Raw genomic sequence first — 18352 nt, 5'->3', positions numbered from 1 at the left:
ATGAGCTGAAGAACGATCATCAGGCCGTCTCGGTGGCGGTGCTTTCCTTGTCCTCGAGCTTGGCCTCGGCCAGCTCCTTGGTAGCATCGGCGACGCCATCCTTCTCTTGAACTTGTTCACTTTCAGCAGAGACTGGACCGTTGACCAGAGCATCTTTTGCCGAGACCTTCTTCGCACGGTTCTGCCGTCCGCTGCTCGAGGCTGATGCAGTGTTCGAGGCTTCCGCAGCTTCCTGCTCGAGCCTCTCGATCTCCTTCTTGGCTTTTTCGATGTTCTATCGACGTGTTAGTACGGAATCAGAACAATTGCCTGAACCTTACCTTTTTGGTTTCGGCGTCCTGGTCTCTCTTCCAGGCGGCCAACTTCTCCTTGAGCTTCTCAACGACGCCCGGAACATCGGCTTGGGTGCTCGGTGGATCCACGCCCACCTTGGCCAGTTCTTCGATGATACCAATGTTCATGTTCAACTTGCCAGACTCGGCAGGAGCCGCGGCACCCTTCTTGCTCTTGCCCTTCTTCTTGCCGCCGCTGCCGACAAAGAAATCCTCGTCTTCCTTCTTGACGACCTTCATGCCCTTGAAGCCGGCCTCGTCAATCGTGCGCTGAGCTGTCGCAGCAAACTGTCCAGGGCCCTTGTCACCTTCGTCCGTGGTGTATGTCGGGTCAAAGTGGCGGATGAGGCCTTCGGCGGTACGGATCTGGTCCAGGAAAGCGGGCTCGGAGGCCTCCTCCAGCTTCTGCTCGGCAATGCGGCGGCGTCGGTCCTTCTCATATGCGTCCTTCTCGGCCTTCTGTCGCTCGCGCTTCTGTTGCCAGATGAGGTCCTCGAACTCTTTGTACGCCTTTCGCTGAGCATAGTAGTCGTCCTTGACCTTTCTGATGGCTTGATAGGTGGTCTGCTGCTCTTCGTAGAGTTTGTCCCGCTCAGCCTTGAGAGTGTCGAAATTCTTGTTGGTGTCCTCGCGCGCAGCCTTGATGTCGTCGAGCTCCTTCTGATTGTCCTCGTACTTCTGAGACAGGGCACGGCTCTCAGGATTGTCAAAGGTCTTCTTGAGTTCGGCGTTTTCCGCCTTCTTCTCGTCGATCTTCTTCTGCAGTTCGTCGAGACCAGCAAAGCCCTTCTTGTTGCGGCGGAGCTGGGAGATCTCGTTGAGTGCCTTCTTTTCGTCAACCAATTTCATTGTGCCCGAATCGACTTGCTTCTGGAGGTTGTCGATCTTTGAGTCGATCTCCTCCGGGCTCTTGAAACCGACACGGGTGCGGGCATCCTTTTGCTCGGCAATGAGCTTCTTGATCAAAGCGTCATTCTGGTTGAACTTTTCTTGTTGGCCTGCCTTGGCCGACTTGTGCTCCTGCTGCTTCTGGCGGATGGACTTTTGCTCGTCGACGAGTTCCTTGAAGCGGTCGTTCGCAGGAGTGGACTTGCCAGGACGAGCACTGTCCAGCTTGGATCGGATGGCGTTCTAGAGTGAGTCAGCTCTGAATCTCTATCGCACGAAGACTGTGGAGACATACGAAGCGAGCTTGCGCGGCTTCGTGCTCCTTCTCGGCCTTTGCGAGATCCGCCTTGAACTTGGCTTCATCAGGCTTTTCAGGTCGCTTGTGACCGACATCGGTGGCCGCAGCAGCCTGGGTGTCGGCCATTGTTGTAAAGTGGATAAATAGAGTACCAAAGTAGAGTTACCGGAAGACGGGACAGAGTGGTGCGTAGTCGGGGATATTTATATTCCTCTATCCATGCTAGAAGAGCATGACAGTGGAGGGAACGAAAGACTGAAAGAATGCTAGAGACAGTTGATGTAGTCCGCCAGGTGACGACTGACAAACAATGAGGGCGGTATGAACGGTTTACGTGTGTTTGGTGAAAGTGACAAGGAGGGTGTGAAGGTGAGAAGGGACCGTTCCTCTCTGTCGAGTCCCAGCTGCAACATTTGGCGGAGAAAATTGTGGATTTAACGACGTTCTTGCACATCACATTGTGTGCAATTCACCGTAGTTCTGCATTCTGCTGCCAGGTGGCTGGCCGTAGATATTTCGTCAACGGCCATGTCGAGCACCGTAGTCTAGCAGGGGGCTGACGGGTCGTCTTCTCACCTAGCCTCTTACCACTCTCGGGTTACAGCTCCAGTCATATATAAAACATCGACCATACCCCGAACGGCATTGCCTACGGAGTGCCCTGTGTGTCTTCAATGGTCGCTCCGTGACCATATGGAGGAGGCGAGCCCTCAGCGGCGGCAACGCGTGTCAACCAACCCCAGTATGGAATCCAGCTCGTGAAGATCGGCCAGCGGGATGGCCCCAGATCGTCTATGCACAGCGTCAACAATGAGGGCACACATAAAGAGGATGAAAGGGGAATTTCCAATAAGTTGCACATACCTCGACATCCTCAGAAGCCTAGAGCATCCCATGACGGAACAGTCACTTCCTTTGAGCCAGTGTCCATCGTGGGGCTCGTCACGGTGCATTTGGATTGTCCGCCTACTCGCCAAGAGACTTACCTCCTGATATCGGACGGGTCATTCTCGTCAGAAAGGACATGCACAAGACCTGGCAACTTGACCTATAACCTGTTCCCAAATCTGTCATGGGAATACTGCCCATCATCCTTGAAGGCGATATCCGTTCCGGCCTCGGTCGTCTCACGGTGTGGGAACTCCACTCTCGTCTTCCAGGACCCTGACCTCCAGTGCTTCTGATAGAAGTGCACACTGGGTCCGACATGCGCCGATTTTGTGGAAGAGCTTGGGGTCGATGAGATGGGTGGTCCATTACCATGTCTGATTGTCTCCTTCTCTGAGAAAAATGCATCCTGTGTCAGCATGGTCAACGTTTTCAGTCGTGTGGTCCGACGATTTCGCACCTCCAATGACCATGACATATGGACTCCAGTGGTGGCGGCTGACCCAATGGCGAGATAGACAACCTGGTGACGTTTGGGCCCTTGCGTTTATATTGTAGACGCAATCGCATATGTTGTTGAAGTGCTCATCGACAGACACTTTGCGCTGGGGTTTGTCCTCCAAAAGATCTTACCTGGGCAACCTATGGCAACCACAGCTGGCTGTCATCTCCCGACCACTCCTGTCGCGTCCTGTCCAACAGTGACCGGAGCCCGCAAGCCTTCGTTGCGGTCTGATGTATGGCATAGATGAAGGGACACTTCTTCTTGCAACCGTCTAATCGGTATCTTGGACCTGACTGGGATCTGTGAGGATACGGAACGACACCAAGCTGTATGTTACCAATTCTCCCGTTCCCTTATTTACAGTGGTGAAGTGGTGCAGACCTTGGGTGGCCAGGTTCTTGCGGGCATGGCTAGCCCGGCTAGACGTAGGGTGATGAGTGAAGGTGCTGATTCTTCCCGAGAGGCGCCTTCTAATTGCCTAGCAGGGCAACTGGGCTGCTCGCTAGCGACTGTGGCTGATCTGGAGAGGCAAAGCAGATAGGACACTCGTCGGGGATCCTGCTGAGAAGATATCAGGCACGGTCCGCGCATTGACAATCCAGAGTGCTGGGATCTGTGTTACGGACAAGAGCCATTTACAGCAGTGCATGGGCTGGAGACTTACCGGTCGCCATGCCATAGGACTGGATATGGATCTTCGAACTCAAATCCAGAGGTAGGCGAGGTATGCTTGAGAATGGCCGCGGTAGAACGAGTGGGTGGAGAGGTAGGCATGACATCGTCTGCTAGGTGTATCAAGGTAAGCATTGCTCAGTCAATCAAAATCACAAATGTCCGAAGGACAGGAAAGAGGAGGTGCTTATTTCACGTTGTACGCTGTTCTTTCCCGACCTTATTCCTCACTCTTGTAGGGTCATGTCTCAATTCACAAGCCTCATCACAGACAACGCCTGTCTTCTCTTTTCACGGCCTTCGTGGGCACCTGTCGTCAAGGATTTAACCGTTAGCCACCTCCACCCTGGTTTTCCGCATCTCTATCGCCACTCTTCCCAACTGCCTCGAAATCCACGATGGCTACGCCCCAGACATCGATACCCTTGCACTGGCACTTCGCATGAAGCTCCCTCTGACGAAGCGTCCTCAACCAAAAGCCTTCACCCCCGCTGAGCTTCGTTGGACGAGCTATACACTCCTCTCCGGTGAGACCCAAGTCAAGGAAGTGAGCTGCATTGAAGAGCCTCCATATGGCCCAGCACAAGGAGTCACCCGTCGCAAGCTAAAGCCATCTCGACCACTTGCCATTCTAGCAGTCAACGAACAGATCAGGGCCGAAGCACTCAGCGTAGCAAATCACCGTCCAATCCACCTGCAGATCTATGCCCCTATTTTCCCATAGAGCCTTTCAACCTGCCAATGCCAGTACCTCACCAGCAAGTCCAGTCCATCATGACCAACAAGCCTTTCTGGAATTTTGACGAAACCTTGCTGTACGCGGACATATCGCAGCACCATAATATTGGCCTCATCAGATCGGAACGCTTGCTGTCAGATACCCCCTCCCTGATGGAATCATCATGCCACATCTGATAAATGGGCCTAAGGTTCAAGCTCCCGCTTTACATCTTCGATCGTTGCAGCCAACGCCTCGACCCAGACCCGAATCTGCTGGCCAGCTTCCAGCCTGGCCACCTGACCATCCAGCACTGTACAGATTCCACGAGCGATACCTCCACCCCATTATGGGGTTCGATCTGCAGGCTGTTATCATTGATGGGGCGGATTATGAACCTTTGCTGCATCCTCAGCGATGCTGACGGAACGATCCAGGTGCTTTGTCCGGGACCGGATGAACATGACGGCAGTGGAGTCGGAGGCGTGCGAGGACAAGCCAAGGTCAGAAGAATATGGAGGCCGAAGCGCTGCGAAAGCTGCTAGCAGAGGACAATGAGTAGCGTTGCGATGGACGTAGTGGCGGCTTGCTGTGCTGGATTATGATGGTCGGCGTTGGGGTCGTTGAGTACAAAGAATAATGCGCAGCAGCATCAGCGGCAGCGGCAGCAGCAGCGAGAGGCAACGTGTCTACGAATCTAACTTCTTACACCCACAGCGTGCTTCCTGACCAGGTTGTCGTGCCCTGGAACCATCGTCGACTGCTATGAAAAACCGCTAAGCTAAACAACGCCACAATGCAGTCACAATCTCTCATCAATTAGTGTAGTGTTCGTTTTCATCCCTGTCGACCATAGGTGTCGGATGCGGCAGTACGGAGGAAGCTCTTTATCGCAATTTCTATCGATCCTCATTGTCCCCAAGGAACGGAGCGTTAGTTCTCACCTTCATGGATGGCGACCACAAACCGGTTCATCGATTTCACTCCCACTGGTTACCGTTGTCGACTGTGGTTATTCAGGGCGTACATGGTAATTAAATGTACGGAGTAAAACAGCCTTGAAGGGTAATGAAAGGAGGTAGCGGACAAACTATTTTCCGTCACGAGGCAGCGTTTGCGCTGCCGAGGTTTACCCATAATTTTTCTCCAAAGTCGTGCTCAGGCTGTCACTGCGTCCAAGGTCACGCATTTTTTCTCAATTCCTCGACAGTTATCTCTCTGACGTACTCACTATGGACACCGGCGGGCGATCTGAGTTGGCGGTGGAAGGCGAGAGAGAAGTGACCAGGTTATGGCGGACGTGGCGAACAGTCTTGGAGATGCTGAAAGATCGGGTATGCGCTCGTGCAAGAATGGGTGGCCTTCGAGATGAATGCCGGTTGACCTGTATCTCTAGGGCTACGAGATATCAGCCGACGAATTGAGTATTCCGCGCTGGAAGTTTCAAGAGAAATACACCGATAGCGCGACTGGTTTGGCTGAGTAAGTTCGGATCGGGTGAAACGACTTTCTCAGTGTTCTCTCTCTGACGATGGATTCTCTTACAGCCGGAGGTTGATGCGCCTTCAAGCCCTGCCCTCCGAGGCCATGATCAAACGCGACACTCCCCGTCCCACGAAATCCAACCCTGAGCCTCAAACCAAGGCCGGAACCATCTGGGTCGAGTTCAGCCCTGAAACCACCATCGGCATCAAACACCTCCGTGCCTTCGCCCAACACCTCGACAGCCACAGGTTCACCACCGGAATCTTCGTCACCATCGGCGCCGTCACAGCCGCTGCGCTGCGCGCCTTTGAACCGCTCCAAGAACGCGGCATTCACGCCGAGCACTTCCAAGAGCAGGACCTACTTGTCAATATCACGCGTCACGAATTGGTCCCCAAACATGTCCTGTTGAGCGCGGAGGAGAAGAAAGTGCTGCTGGACAGGTATCGCTTGAAGGAGACGCAGCTGCCGCGCATTCAGCTGGGGGATCCCGTGTCGAAGTACCTTGGGTTGAAGAGGGGTAACGTGGTCAAGATCATCCGCAAGAGTGAGACGGCGGGCCGGTATGCGAGCTATCGGTGGGTCTTCTGAGCGCACGCAGGCCTCTTTGCTTTGGAGCGCGGAGTTCCGGGGGGCGTGTGCAAGACTGGTTATCGAGAATGCATAGGGAGGTGTTTTGATTGCACCACACAATATGAGCGGCGAAATAGGCCCGAATACAGCATTCGGTTTTCTCTGCATAGTCCCAAAGATTCCTGCCTGTCGACCAACGCCCTCGTCTTTCCAAACAGCAAAATTGATCATTGGATCAACTTGATGTTTTGGTCTCGCTCAACGCCTTCTGCCCGATCCTGACGAGATCCTCATTCATCAACGGATCCTTCTCGAACCCATTGATCACCTGGTCCAACATCGCCGCCGCAATCTCAACCACGGTGATACTCGGCACCGAAACCACAACCCACAACAGCCAAGACATCAGCCAATGGAGAACGTTGCCCGGTTCCAGAATGAGTCCCGGCTTCGCGACCGTGACTTCCACCTGGCCGGGATGAGAGGCCGCAAACGCGAGGACTTGATTTTCGGTTTCTCCCTGCAGACAAGATTAGTACCGGCTGACTTGACTACGCCTTTATCGACATGACGAGGAGTGCCACTTACCCGCAGCAAGCAATACTGGGCCATGAGCCTGGGAGTTTTCGTCTGATCGCGTTCCGCCGAATCCCCGCTCATATACAAGAAGCGAAGGGGTGTTGACTTGGCCGAGCCGCGCGCCTCAACGATGGCTTGGAGTCCCGTCATGGTGTAGTCATGACACACCTTGACAACCTCTTCCCACGGCAGGGACTTTGACTTGTTGGGCGTGACCGCGAGTGTCCTGTCTCTCTCTCGGAGGCGTCAGACACGCTGCTGCACACGCGCGAAGAGGTACAGTCCGATCCTGTACTGTAGCATAGAATAGCGTATTCACCTACCAGATACATGCGTCCGCGCCGTCCAGCTGAGCCTTCACATCTTCCGAGTATTTCGTAAAATCTTCGATCACCACACTCTTCAGCTTCGATGTGTCTACTTCGACTCCTAGATTCTGGGGCACCTCGACGGGTCGTCGCGCCAGTGCTACCACGGAGGTTATTTCGCGGCTGGCTAGACTCTGTCGGATTAGTTCTGTTGCGACGAATCCTGTTCCGCCAACTATGAGCAGCTTCATCGTCGGTGAAATAAGGTCGTGGCCTATGGTGATGGTGTCGGTGTCGGTGTTGGACTACATCGGCGTGGCCGGTGTCGAAGAAGCACGATCGTTCTGATCATGCTCAATAGTGATGCCTGAGGAAATAAGACAATCGGTGGGACCCTGTGTCTGGATATGGGGGCCTTAATGAAAGGGAGGGGTCATGAAGTTTAAGTGCATCCGCCAAGTACCTAGGTACGGAGTATGTATCCCAGCTATCTCCTCTTGTACTCCGTACTGTCTATGTTAAAACATCTCAGTTCAGGGATCGATAACCGCTCGTCAATGGCGATGACGAGGTACGACCGGGTGATCACCTCCTGTCCTTCAGCCAGGCCCAGCTTCATCGTCACGGCAGCAAACGAATGCCGCTCATACGCCGGTCAGTGGCCATATCAATCCTCTCACTGGAGAAAAGGTGGGAACGAGTCGGTTGACCGTGCACTTCGCCTGAGCTCGACCGATTTCTGCCTGCAGCGATGGCCCTAAGCTCGAGTGAATCCAGCCTTACAGTAGGAGATGTTGCGCCAGGGTTCGACACCGTCAGGCCAGGATGACATCGGGCTTTTTCCGAATCCAGAGGTTCAGTTGAGGAGTGGAAGGGGTTTTCAGTACATATATAGGTCGGGACGACAGCAAGAACAAGGTTGAACGCTTTCCACGGAGGCCGGCAATGGCGCTGCTCCATGTACCTCTCGAAGCCCGCTGCGTTGGTGATTGCGGTGTTTGCAATTGCATTTGGCGATGTAAGTCCTCCATTCTGCACGTTGCTCAGTGCGGCCATTGACCACAGTTTGGCCTCAGAGCCCGTTTGCATCTCGGTATATCGACTATTTCTCCATCCGCTTGCAAGATACCCAGGGCCTGATCTTGCAAAGCTTACAACGTGGCATTGCGCATACCACAATTCCGTTAACGAGGTGTACGTTGATAAAGTGCGACTCACGCAGTCTATGGTACGTTCACGGCGTGTGAGCGTTGCATGGATGGTGTAGCAGAAATTGACACAGTTGGCGGAGGCGACTTCGTTCGATACCGGCCAAAGAGACTTTTGATTAAGAGTGCGAATGGGTTTCATGGTATGTTATTCCACCTGAGGGTGCAGAAGTCATGCTGAGTGGATGACGGATATCTGTGGCCACAACAAGAACGTTACCAAATCCAATGCCTACTCTTCACTCATACTGTCCGACCTAAGTTTGAGGTATGCCCTCCGCGTTCGCAAATGACGAGTGATAGGTCAAGGCCTCACTGAGCCTTTCGTTCGAGGCTACGAACCCATCATCAAGGACAACATTGACACGCTTTGCAAGACGTTGCTCAGCGGAGACGGACAGATCGCTTCCTGCACGCAAGGGTTGAATACATTGGGGCCCCAGGATGGGTATTTCGAAGTTCGGCATGACCATGACCGGAGCATGACAGATCCTAGAAAGGCTGAAAGCACTGACAGCGCGGGCGGCAGTTAACCATCTCTCGTTCGACATCATGACCGACGTTACGTTCAGCGTCAGGCGGCATCTGATTGAAAATCCTGGCCTCCCGTGTACCGCTGGATGACAGCTTGCATTGAGAGCATGATGGACCGCGTTGGCATCCTCTCCATGGTCCCCTGGATGTGGTTGTGGGACTATGCTTCCACTGGCTGGTCTGACCCTCGGGTATGGTGGCATATCTACTTAAAGCTAGAGAATGATCCGGAAACAGGAGGCGGGCTGCCACACTCGGAACTCCACTCCGAGGCAGGTGTACTCATAGTGACTGGTCAGTGCTCTGCTCTGCTTTACAGAAACCTCTCGATGTTGACCTGAAGCCTAATTAATGTCGTCCAGGTTCCTATACAACTCGGTTGCCCTCGCAGGCATGTTCTTCTACCTCTCTCGCCACCATTAAGTGTACGCGAGACTTGCCCACGAACCACGCACGACCTTCTCGTCCGTGTCTGCCATTCGTCAGAGGGCCGAGCTCCGCTCCGCTCCTGCGTCCACCTTCAGCCCGTCATCGATGAGACTCTGCGAATCTGTCCTCATTATCAGCGGCTCCCCGACGTACAGTCACTCACGGCGGACAAAGTATCAACGGCCACAATATCCCTGAGGGCGCCGGAGCCGGCACGAGCATGTACTCGCACCTGAACAACCCGGCCTATTTCGGTGAGCCTTACCGTTTCAGCCCTGGCCATTGGTCGAAAGCGCGTAGAGTATCGACATCAAATGAAAGGCCTGAGCCCCCTGCCTGTTTGGCGCGAGGATGTGCGCTGCGAAGGACACTGCCATCGCGGAGTTGCTGGCCCCGACCGCACAGGTGATTTTCACCATGGATTTCAAACCTACTTCCGGGGCCTGAGGGCAAGCTGTGCCAAGGCAGGATCAGTACAGGATTCGGAAGGGAGAGGCACGAGGAGTATCAGCTGCTCTCGCACTTTGTGACCGTGGACAAGAGAGGACCATTGCTGCAGTTCAAACACAGAGACAGTGGAGGCACAGGCACGACTTGAGGTCAAACGCCGCGACAGTGTGGGAACAGGCACGACTTGGGTTGAATTGAACAGATGAACGCATCACAAGCAAGGCAAGCGAGCGACATCATCATCATCTTCTTCAGCATCGCGAGTAGACGCGCGACACCATCGTCGACATCGCCGATATCGTCGACATCGTCTCGTGGGATTAGTGACTCGCCAGCAGCGGCGCCGGAACCGATGATGTCGCCCGCCATCGACGGCAAGGTAGGTATTAATCTATATCTTTGTTCTTTCCCTTCCCTTCCCGCAACCATTGTCACGACTTGTTTTCTTTGACCCTTTCACTTCCACTCTTATCTTGTCGCTTCACATCACATCACAGCACATCACATATCACATTCAATCCGACTCGATCCGCGCACACCTGAATCCTATCCCAGCAGCAAGGACTCGCTAGCAGCATCCATCCATCCATCCATCCGCACACATTACTAGACGACGGCCGCCCTCCTCAAACACACAAAACACACGTCAGAACAGCGTAAGTGCCGCATCGTATCAAGCTGGAGACATGTCGTCAAGACCGTGGGCAGAACACACTGGATTGGGTGTCCTGGTGGACGCCCTGTTTACACTACCTACTGTTCGTTGTTCACATCAGATCCTAACACTCTTCTTGCAGTACTCCTCCTCTATCATCGCCAACATGTGTGTCATCACGTACACGCGCTTCCTGTGCGGTCACGTGTACCGTGACTGCCGCCTGTGCCATGACGACTTTCGCGAGCGGATGAGACTGGGTTGCTGGAGCGGCAACTGGGGGTATCGCCGCGTAGCGATCCCGGAGAAGTGTTGGTGTGCAAGAGACGGGAGGGCCGGGCCAGCAGATTGTGAGCGGTGGGCGTTGAGCGTTGAGAAACGACATGGGAATGGGCGGGCAGATTCAAATGAGCCCATCATGGCCCTTTCTAACCATCCGCGCCTACCATGCCTACGAGGGGACGTTTCTACGGCACAGTCGAAGCCAAGTGGCAAGTGGCAAGTGGAATCATACATAATTAAGCCAATCCACGCCACGAATGCATAGCATAGCGTATAGAGCATGGCGCATAGCATGCATAATTAATCAGCCCCCCTGTCCGTCCCAAGTCCCCCGAATCCAAACACTCTCCCACTCTTGTCGGCGACTAACCCACAGTCACGTCGTTATATCGCGGCGTAATGAGACTCCAGACTTCATTCCCGGCCATCTGGTACTCCAGACCCTCCAGGTAGGCGGCGAGGGCGGGGGACTGGTTCTTGCGCGTGACCTCGTCGACGAGCTGTCTGTGCCGGACCTCCCACTCGCGGCACATCTGCCACAGGATGCGTTTCGCGCCCGGCACGTCGACGTTGGCGATCAGCTGCATGATGGGCACGGACGAGCACAGCGCGCCGCCCTCGTGGCCCCGCGCCGCGATGCGCACTTCCTTTTCGTAGCTGCAGATGTCGTTGACGACCGAGATGCTCTTGGAGCAGTTCTCCTCGACCGGTCTCGCGAGCTCGAGCTCTTCACTCGTCATGTGCAGACCCATTGAGAAGCGCATGATTGCCGAAAGGAAGCTGGAATGTAGAGCATGTTAGTCGGTACAGTGCTTGGACCAGGTTAAAGGGGGGGAAGTCAGAAAGGGCGGGTAAACCACTAACGCCTTGCCCACGTCTTGCTCGCGGTACTCGAAATACGTCTGCAGATCCATCGGCTTCAGGCGCTGTTTGTCGACCTGGGCGCGCATAAAGACAAACGCCGGCTCCAGGACTTCGTCGGCCAGCTCCTTGTCGTGGGCACGCATGCTCTCCCAGATGTCGTACATCATGTACTCGACCGGGATGGATCGGTCGGGCTGTTCATCGCCCCGCGCGAGCCGCATGAGCTTTTCGTTGTAGATGATGCCGTCGTCGAGGGACATGTGGTCGAGGACGTCTGGAAGCAAAAGGGCAGTTTTAGTTCAACAACGAGGCAAGCAGGCAGGCAGGCAGGCAGGCAGGCAGGCAGGCAGTTGCCAGATCTGTGAGCAAGGCTTCAATGCCGCTGCGTGACGCTGCAAAACTCAAAGGTTCGACCCACCATCTGTGAGAAAGGTAATGGTGATCAGCTTGCATGCAAACGCAATTCTATCGTCGAGGGCATTGGCGCAGTACAGGCACGTCACCCGCGGGATGCCTTGGGAGAGGAACTTCTTGCGCGTCTTCTCGTCCTTGAAGGGCCAATGCTCGGAGAAGTAGGCGTCGACTTCTTGGGTGACCTGTTCGACGAGGGGATGGCACTTGGCCGTGAGGATAGATGGTTGGAGTCCGAAAGGGGTGTTCGCGTGGGATTGCGTTTGGTCCTCGACTGATAGTGAGCCCATGCTGGCTGTCTATGGGTGTTGGAGGGTCAATGCTCGACGGCTGTCTGTCGATCAGCAAGTAGATAGGAGGAGGTATTCTTATAACAATGTATACTGCAATCACCAGGGCAGTGGGTGTTCTGAATGCTGGACCGAATAGACTGAGCCAGAGCCAGAGCAGAATCAAGATGGCAATCAGAATCAAATCACAACCACAGACACAATCGGTTGCCTTCTCTTATCTCGACCAGAAAGAGCACATGGGCGAGAAGGATGATTTGATGGTTCGCTCATGGGTGGCGCGTTGGGAAGCACTTGCAACTTAGGGTCAGTACGTTAGTGTGATAGTTTTGCAGCACTGCCGTTCATGGGCCGCCGGTGTGAGGGAGGCTACAGCATCCTCGCTGCGACCCGCTTTCTCTGCAATCGACTTACATATGGGATTCTCGCTTGCTTGCGCGCTTGCGTGAGGACGTGTGTGCGGGCCTGTCTGGCTGGCTGGCTGCTGCCGGGTTGTTTGTTTGGCTGTCTGATCCACTGGCGCCATACCGTAGCCAAATGGCCGACATGATCACCTGCGTGGGCGTGGGCCACAGGATCAACAGCCTGTGTTGCTGTACATGACTCGCAAATATGGCGGGGGAGGTACTGATCGTAGAAGTGTAGGCAGTGCTCTGTATTTCCCGAACCGTCCCGCGTCAGTGGTCATGGCCATGGCTTCGACTGGGCTGGCCTGGCCTGGCCGATACGACCGACTATCACTCTCTCTCGGTCCTCGCGTAATGAACGGCCCACCGAACGATACTTCAGCACTGACTCTGCTCCCCGTTCTCGCTCTTGCTCGGGACGAGCCATGTACCGCCGTGGATGTCCTGGCGCTGGAATGGCACCACGACTACTCGTCCCGTTCCCTAGCTCTAGCTCCATCGTCCGTTATCCACGGCAAGCTCAACGCCTTTACTGTGGGCCCTCGTGCTGAATTCGCCGACCAAGTGGACCAGATCATGGACGCGGAATTGGGGCGCTTGCTTGCGTTCTCCGTGGAGGCGGACGTACACATTACAGAGTACACGAACGGTCGATCCCGTATTACAGTACCCGGAGGGTACATCCGTGTGCTGGGACTGTGGACTGCCAGTACCTCGTACTCGTCCTGTCCACTGTACAACGCATTGGCCTCGGACGATGATCGGGCAGCCCAAGCCGTTGGATCCGCATAATCCGCACGACCTGCAGCCGTTGTGACGGTCTATGTGACGGTCGATTGGTCCATCCAGCCCTCCATGGTCCCCATTCTCTGGTGCCGGGCTTTTCTGGCGGGGATATGAGCCGCGATAAGGGTAGGGTATGCAGGTAACAAGGGAGGTATGCAGGTGCACATGCAGCGTCGCAGGGAAGCAGAGAAGCAGGGTGCAGGATGACACAGTACTGGGTACTAGGGTCGGGTCGTCGTCGTTTCCAAGACTGGCGGAGGTTAGTTACAGTACTTGCACATACGGACCACTTACCTTGGGCTCGGCTTACCCGGTTCCTCGTTCGCTGTTGTATGTACTCCGGAGATCACACCACATACCCAGGCTGTGAGTCTGGGGATCCTTTCTCTACTCTCTTCCCTTCTCCTTCACAGTCTCCACGAGAAACGCAGCAGGTCCGGTGCCGAATGCCAACTGCTACCCTGTGCAAACAAAGAACATCACCGTCGGTTGGATGCAGAAAGTCGGGCCCCCGCGGATCCCACACGCAGCTTGCCCAACGCGGAGCAAGCTACCGACAATTATCTGGGAACTAACCAACATCACTAATGCAATGGTCAATCCGCCTGAGGGAAATTCCCAGTGCGGTACGCCGTTCTTGGTTAACAGAGACGAAGTAGTGTGTCCTTGTAGTGCCCCGTGTCGACGGTAGTGTCCTTGTCGTGCGCCGTGTACACAGTAGTCTCCGTGTAGTGTCCTCCTCTTTTTCTTCACCTGCAGCTTCGTCCCCATTTACACACATACAGACACTGAGAGGATCAAGCTCGGCGGCGGTGGCGGCGGCACTGCTACTGGTGACTGGTACTGATACAGTCCCGCCAAGCTGGAATTGACCGATGGACGGTCCGGGCCCCTTCGTTCCCTTCTCTTCTTTCGTGGCCGCCGCGGCCGGTTTGTTTCCACCAATATGCGTGGCCGGCTCCACGCCATGCATGTGCCTCTGTATGTATGCATGCACGCAGCATGCAGATGGGCAGGTTGGGAATTGGAATTGAGAACTATGTGGCTCGAACCTCGGCCCAGTGCCACTTGGTGAGTATGTACCCAACACGCTACAGTATGCGAGTGAACGAGTGAGTGTGTAAGTGACTGACTGGATCCTGCAACGCTTGGGCTCTTCATTGCGGGACGAGTCTGAGACCGATCTGCAATTACTCCGTTCGTCACAGTATCTCGGACGGGTACTCCATCCATAATCCAGTCCCATTTACTCAGTTGCGAGCGTCGTTAAGTCGCCCAGCGATGATCCATCACTACCGGAGATAGGATGCAGTGCTGGAGGCTGGATCCGGTTGAGTGCACACCGCCGGAAAGGAACACGGCTCGCAGCTGGACTGGACACAGTAGTCTCGATTTGCTCCCGTCCTCCCGACAAGCCAAACCGTTTGTTGGAAGTGCGAAGTACCGGAAGTCATACAAGCACTGGATGTGGATATGGGTGTGAACATGAGCTACCGGAAATATTACCAGCACTGGATGTGGATATGGATGGGAGGACGGGAACATCACGAGCATCGGTACTAGTACCAGCACCAGCAGCAGCTCAAGCACCAACACCAGCACCAGCACCAGGACTAGTACTAGTACTAGTCCTAATACCAGCGAGTGACTGGAGCGACTGAGGCGATACCACAAAGTACAGCAAAGACAGCACAGCAAAGACAGCACAGCACACACCGGGTTCCTTAGCGGCCACACAATCACATAGCGTACATACGGAGTACATAACTCCACGCCTGCCGTGACAGCCAACCAACGATAAGATCCTAAGATCCCTCCCTCTGCTTGTACCGTGGCGGTAGCCTCTTCGCTCACAGCTCGTCAGATAGCACACAGTGACTCGTTATGCACATGCTATGCTATGATATGCTACGCCCACGGGATCCTTACTTGATTTACCACTGAAGGATCAGCAATTAGCAAGCAGCGATCCTTCTTCTTTGCAATCTTTTGTTTTTGAGAGCGTCGTGCTAGTTCGGCTGCTGCCTACCACTACATACTACGTACCGCCCGCAGTTGCCCAGACACAATCCTTCCGACCGTTTCGCGCATTGCCGATTGCGGACGACCGACTTGAGCGGAGCGCCTCACCGGGGGTGTACAGTCTTCAACAGATCAGCGACAAGTCAACCTACTCGGCCGGCCGACTGACACGCCCATCTCGTCCACATCGACGACATTCCGAATTACACACCATGGACGTCTCTCTCCTGTCGGCATTGCGAGTCCTGGCCATCGGGGTATGTATGTGTGCCCCCCTGGGGGGGTTTTAAACCCCTTTGTGACCAAAACCGAATGGGTGACTTACAGTAGAAACAACATCCGTAGCTAGGGATCTGGTTCCCCCTGCACATGATATATAACCTGTATTTCCACCCGCTCGCGCGATTTCCCGGACCGTTCTGGGCGCGGACGACGCTGTTCTGGCGCTTCTGGCACGATCTCACAGGCCTGTCACATTGGACCATCCAGGACTGTCACAGGAAGTATGGCGATGTGTTCCGCGTGGGCCCGAACGAACTGTCCTTTGCCTCCGTCCAGGCGTACAAGGACATATATGCGGCCAAGGGGCCCAGGCCATTGAAGAGTGAATTCTACGACATGCTGGGCACGGGCTTCTCCGAGTCGTGCGTCGTCACGGAGCGAGACCACAAGTGGGCGTTGCAGAAGAGAGCGCTCTTCACGTCCGCCATGTCGAGCAAAGCGCTGATGGAGCAGGAGGTGGTCATCCAGCGGTGCATTGACGGCTTCGTCGAGAAGCTTGGGAAGCTCGGCGGCGGGCCAGGCGGCCTGGATTTGACAAAGTGGTACATGATGCTTTCGTTCGACATCGGCGGCGAGATGGCGTTTGGAGAGTCCTTTGGCTGCGTCGACGCGGAGACCTCGAACCACTGGCTTGACACCATTTTCGCTCATCTCCACGCCATTTCCATCATGGATAACATCCGGCGCATGCCCCTGGTGGAAAAGACGGCCAGGCTGATCCCCACGAAATGGACGACAGGGATCCGAAACCGCATCACTGGCTTTGCGAGAGAGAAGAGCAAGAGACGGATCGAGAGGAGTGGCGAGACTGTGGACTTCCTCTCGAACGTGGTCGAGAAGGTCAGAAGTGGCAAGATCTCGCACGAAGAAATGGCAGCTCATTGCTCCATCATCGCCATAGCGAGCAGCGAGACGAGCGCCACATCGCTGGCAACCATCACGTATTTCCTCCTCCGGTCGCCGGCGGTCCACAACCGGCTGAAGGCGGAAATCCGAGACCACTTCAAGTCGCCGCAGGAAATTGACATTGCTTCGGCTACTAAGCTACCGTATCTGTTTGCAGTCATCGAAGAAGGTCTCCGCATTGTCCCGACCACGACGGTAGGGTTCTTGCGTAGGGTGCCTTTCCCAGGAATTGAGGTCGACGGACACTTCGTCCCCGGCGGAGTAAGTCATGGCAATTGCTCCCCAGTAAAGCACTGGCTGACAGTTTCTGCAGACCGAGGTCTCCGTAAGTGGCTGGACGACAGCAAGGGATGAACGATACTTTCATGATCCGTTGAGCTTTAAACCGGAAAGATGGCTTGATCCGGAATGCAAAGATGTGAAGGAGGCTAGCCAGCCGTTCTCGTTAGGCCCAAGATCTTGTCCAGGGAAGACGTGAGTGCCCACCGGCCAGAGGCAATCCTGTCGAAATAATGCTAATCGGTGATGTTTTGCAGGTTCGCATATGCTCAAATGTCAGTGGAGCTGGCGAAAATGATATGGACATATGATATGGAATTGGTCGATCCTTCACTGGATTGGGAAAAACAAGTTCGTCTCCATTTCGTGCTGTGGAAACCAGAGCTGTATGTCCGCTTCATAGAGCGCAAGCTGTCGTAATGTAGGTTGTTGAATGGTCGATGGCGAGAGTTGTTCCCACGAAATCGCTTGACATGCCAAGCTTGAGTCTCTGTTGTTTTCGACACCTACTTCGTCTGGTGGCATGGCATCTGATAGCGTACGCGGCTCGGGGCCAGTGGTACGAAGCTTTCGATGGACAGAGCACGGCTCAGAGAAGTCTCCGGCCATGTAAACGCTGTGAACTAGTCATCTAGTGACCAGGGCCTCCTGCTACCGTTTGGTGGAACCAGCATGGCAGCACCATCTTCAGCCCCGACTGATCGTACGGGAAACTCATGGGGATCATGTTGAGTAGAAGGCGGCTGGGATCCTCTCCGGGGCAGATATTATCTCCGTGTGGAAAACTGTTGGAATCAGATTGGCCCTTCCACCGCGGCCCAAGACCATATTTGAAATATACTTCGACGTCGTCGCTTCGTGAGCATGGGGTCGCTTGCGTTGTAGGGAGAACAGAACAGGCCGCGGATAAAGCCTATCGAGTTTTTGAGAAAGCAATTCCCCTGGGAGTCGTTGTGTCCGAGGAGTCGAAATAAGTCTTTACTCTTTATACATCGGGACGGCCCACAAGCTCCCGTACGGTTCGCTGGACAAGATGCCTCGTAGGCAAGCAGAACATCTGAATCGAACGTCCGATATATAGGTCGGTACTTCGACAGCTGCCCGACAAATAAAGACATGTCGACACGTATTCCCAGTTCTAGACGGCTATCGCAGGAGAAGGGGATGGCAAATGCCAGTAGAGAAGACAGCGGGTCGTCCTGTATCCCTCTAGTCCTGCAGTATTCGAAGCTGCTCGCATCCTCCTTCCAAATACCAAGGGAATAGCTGCGCCTGGCATTCTTGTAGCCTGGTGTTCCGGG

At 54.6% G+C, this 18352-nt stretch overlaps 6 protein-coding genes across 6 annotated transcripts; 3 read left to right on the top strand and 3 right to left on the bottom strand.

Annotated features, from left to right (window-relative positions):
* Positions 1-19: 19 nt before the first annotated feature.
* Positions 20-1644, bottom strand: G647_02259 (uncharacterized protein; the record flags this gene model as incomplete). Its single annotated transcript, XM_008726609.1, has 3 exons — positions 20-274; positions 321-1463; positions 1516-1644. 3 exons carry the CDS (start codon positions 1642-1644, stop codon positions 20-22), a joined length of 1527 nt encoding a protein of 508 aa, XP_008724831.1.
* A 3889-nt stretch (positions 1645-5533) lies between these two features.
* Positions 5534-6377, top strand: G647_02258 (uncharacterized protein; the record flags this gene model as incomplete). Its single annotated transcript, XM_008726608.1, has 3 exons — positions 5534-5635; positions 5698-5783; positions 5849-6377. 3 exons carry the CDS (start codon positions 5534-5536, stop codon positions 6375-6377), a joined length of 717 nt encoding a protein of 238 aa, XP_008724830.1.
* Positions 6378-6594: 217 nt separating this feature from the next.
* Positions 6595-7497, bottom strand: G647_02257 (uncharacterized protein; the record flags this gene model as incomplete). Its single annotated transcript, XM_008726607.1, has 3 exons — positions 6595-6879; positions 6948-7164; positions 7262-7497. 3 exons carry the CDS (start codon positions 7495-7497, stop codon positions 6595-6597), a joined length of 738 nt encoding a protein of 245 aa, XP_008724829.1.
* Positions 7498-9731: 2234 nt separating this feature from the next.
* Positions 9732-9947, top strand: G647_02256 (uncharacterized protein; the record flags this gene model as incomplete). Its single annotated transcript, XM_008726606.1, has 1 exon — positions 9732-9947. One exon carries the CDS (start codon positions 9732-9734, stop codon positions 9945-9947), a length of 216 nt encoding a protein of 71 aa, XP_008724828.1.
* A 1222-nt stretch (positions 9948-11169) lies between these two features.
* On the bottom strand, positions 11170-12369 carry G647_02255 (uncharacterized protein; the record flags this gene model as incomplete). The annotated part of the gene is made up of 3 exons (XM_008726605.1): positions 11170-11584; positions 11669-11942; positions 12087-12369. The coding sequence occupies 3 exons, from the start codon at positions 12367-12369 to the stop codon at positions 11170-11172; spliced, it is 972 nt and encodes a 323-aa protein (XP_008724827.1).
* A 3584-nt stretch (positions 12370-15953) lies between these two features.
* G647_02254 (uncharacterized protein) lies at positions 15954-17471 on the top strand (the record flags this gene model as incomplete). The annotated part of the gene is made up of 3 exons (XM_008726604.1): positions 15954-17033; positions 17086-17246; positions 17309-17471. 3 exons carry the CDS (start codon positions 15954-15956, stop codon positions 17469-17471), a joined length of 1404 nt encoding a protein of 467 aa, XP_008724826.1.
* Between the last annotated feature and the right edge of the window lie 881 nt (positions 17472-18352).

Source organism: Cladophialophora carrionii, assembly GCF_000365165.1.
Source record: "Cladophialophora carrionii CBS 160.54 unplaced genomic scaffold supercont1.2, whole genome shotgun sequence".
Classification (NCBI taxonomy): domain Eukaryota; kingdom Fungi; phylum Ascomycota; class Eurotiomycetes; order Chaetothyriales; family Herpotrichiellaceae; genus Cladophialophora; species Cladophialophora carrionii.
Note: the sequence above shows the minus strand (reverse complement) of the source record. Positions and strands in the feature narration are given on the sequence as shown.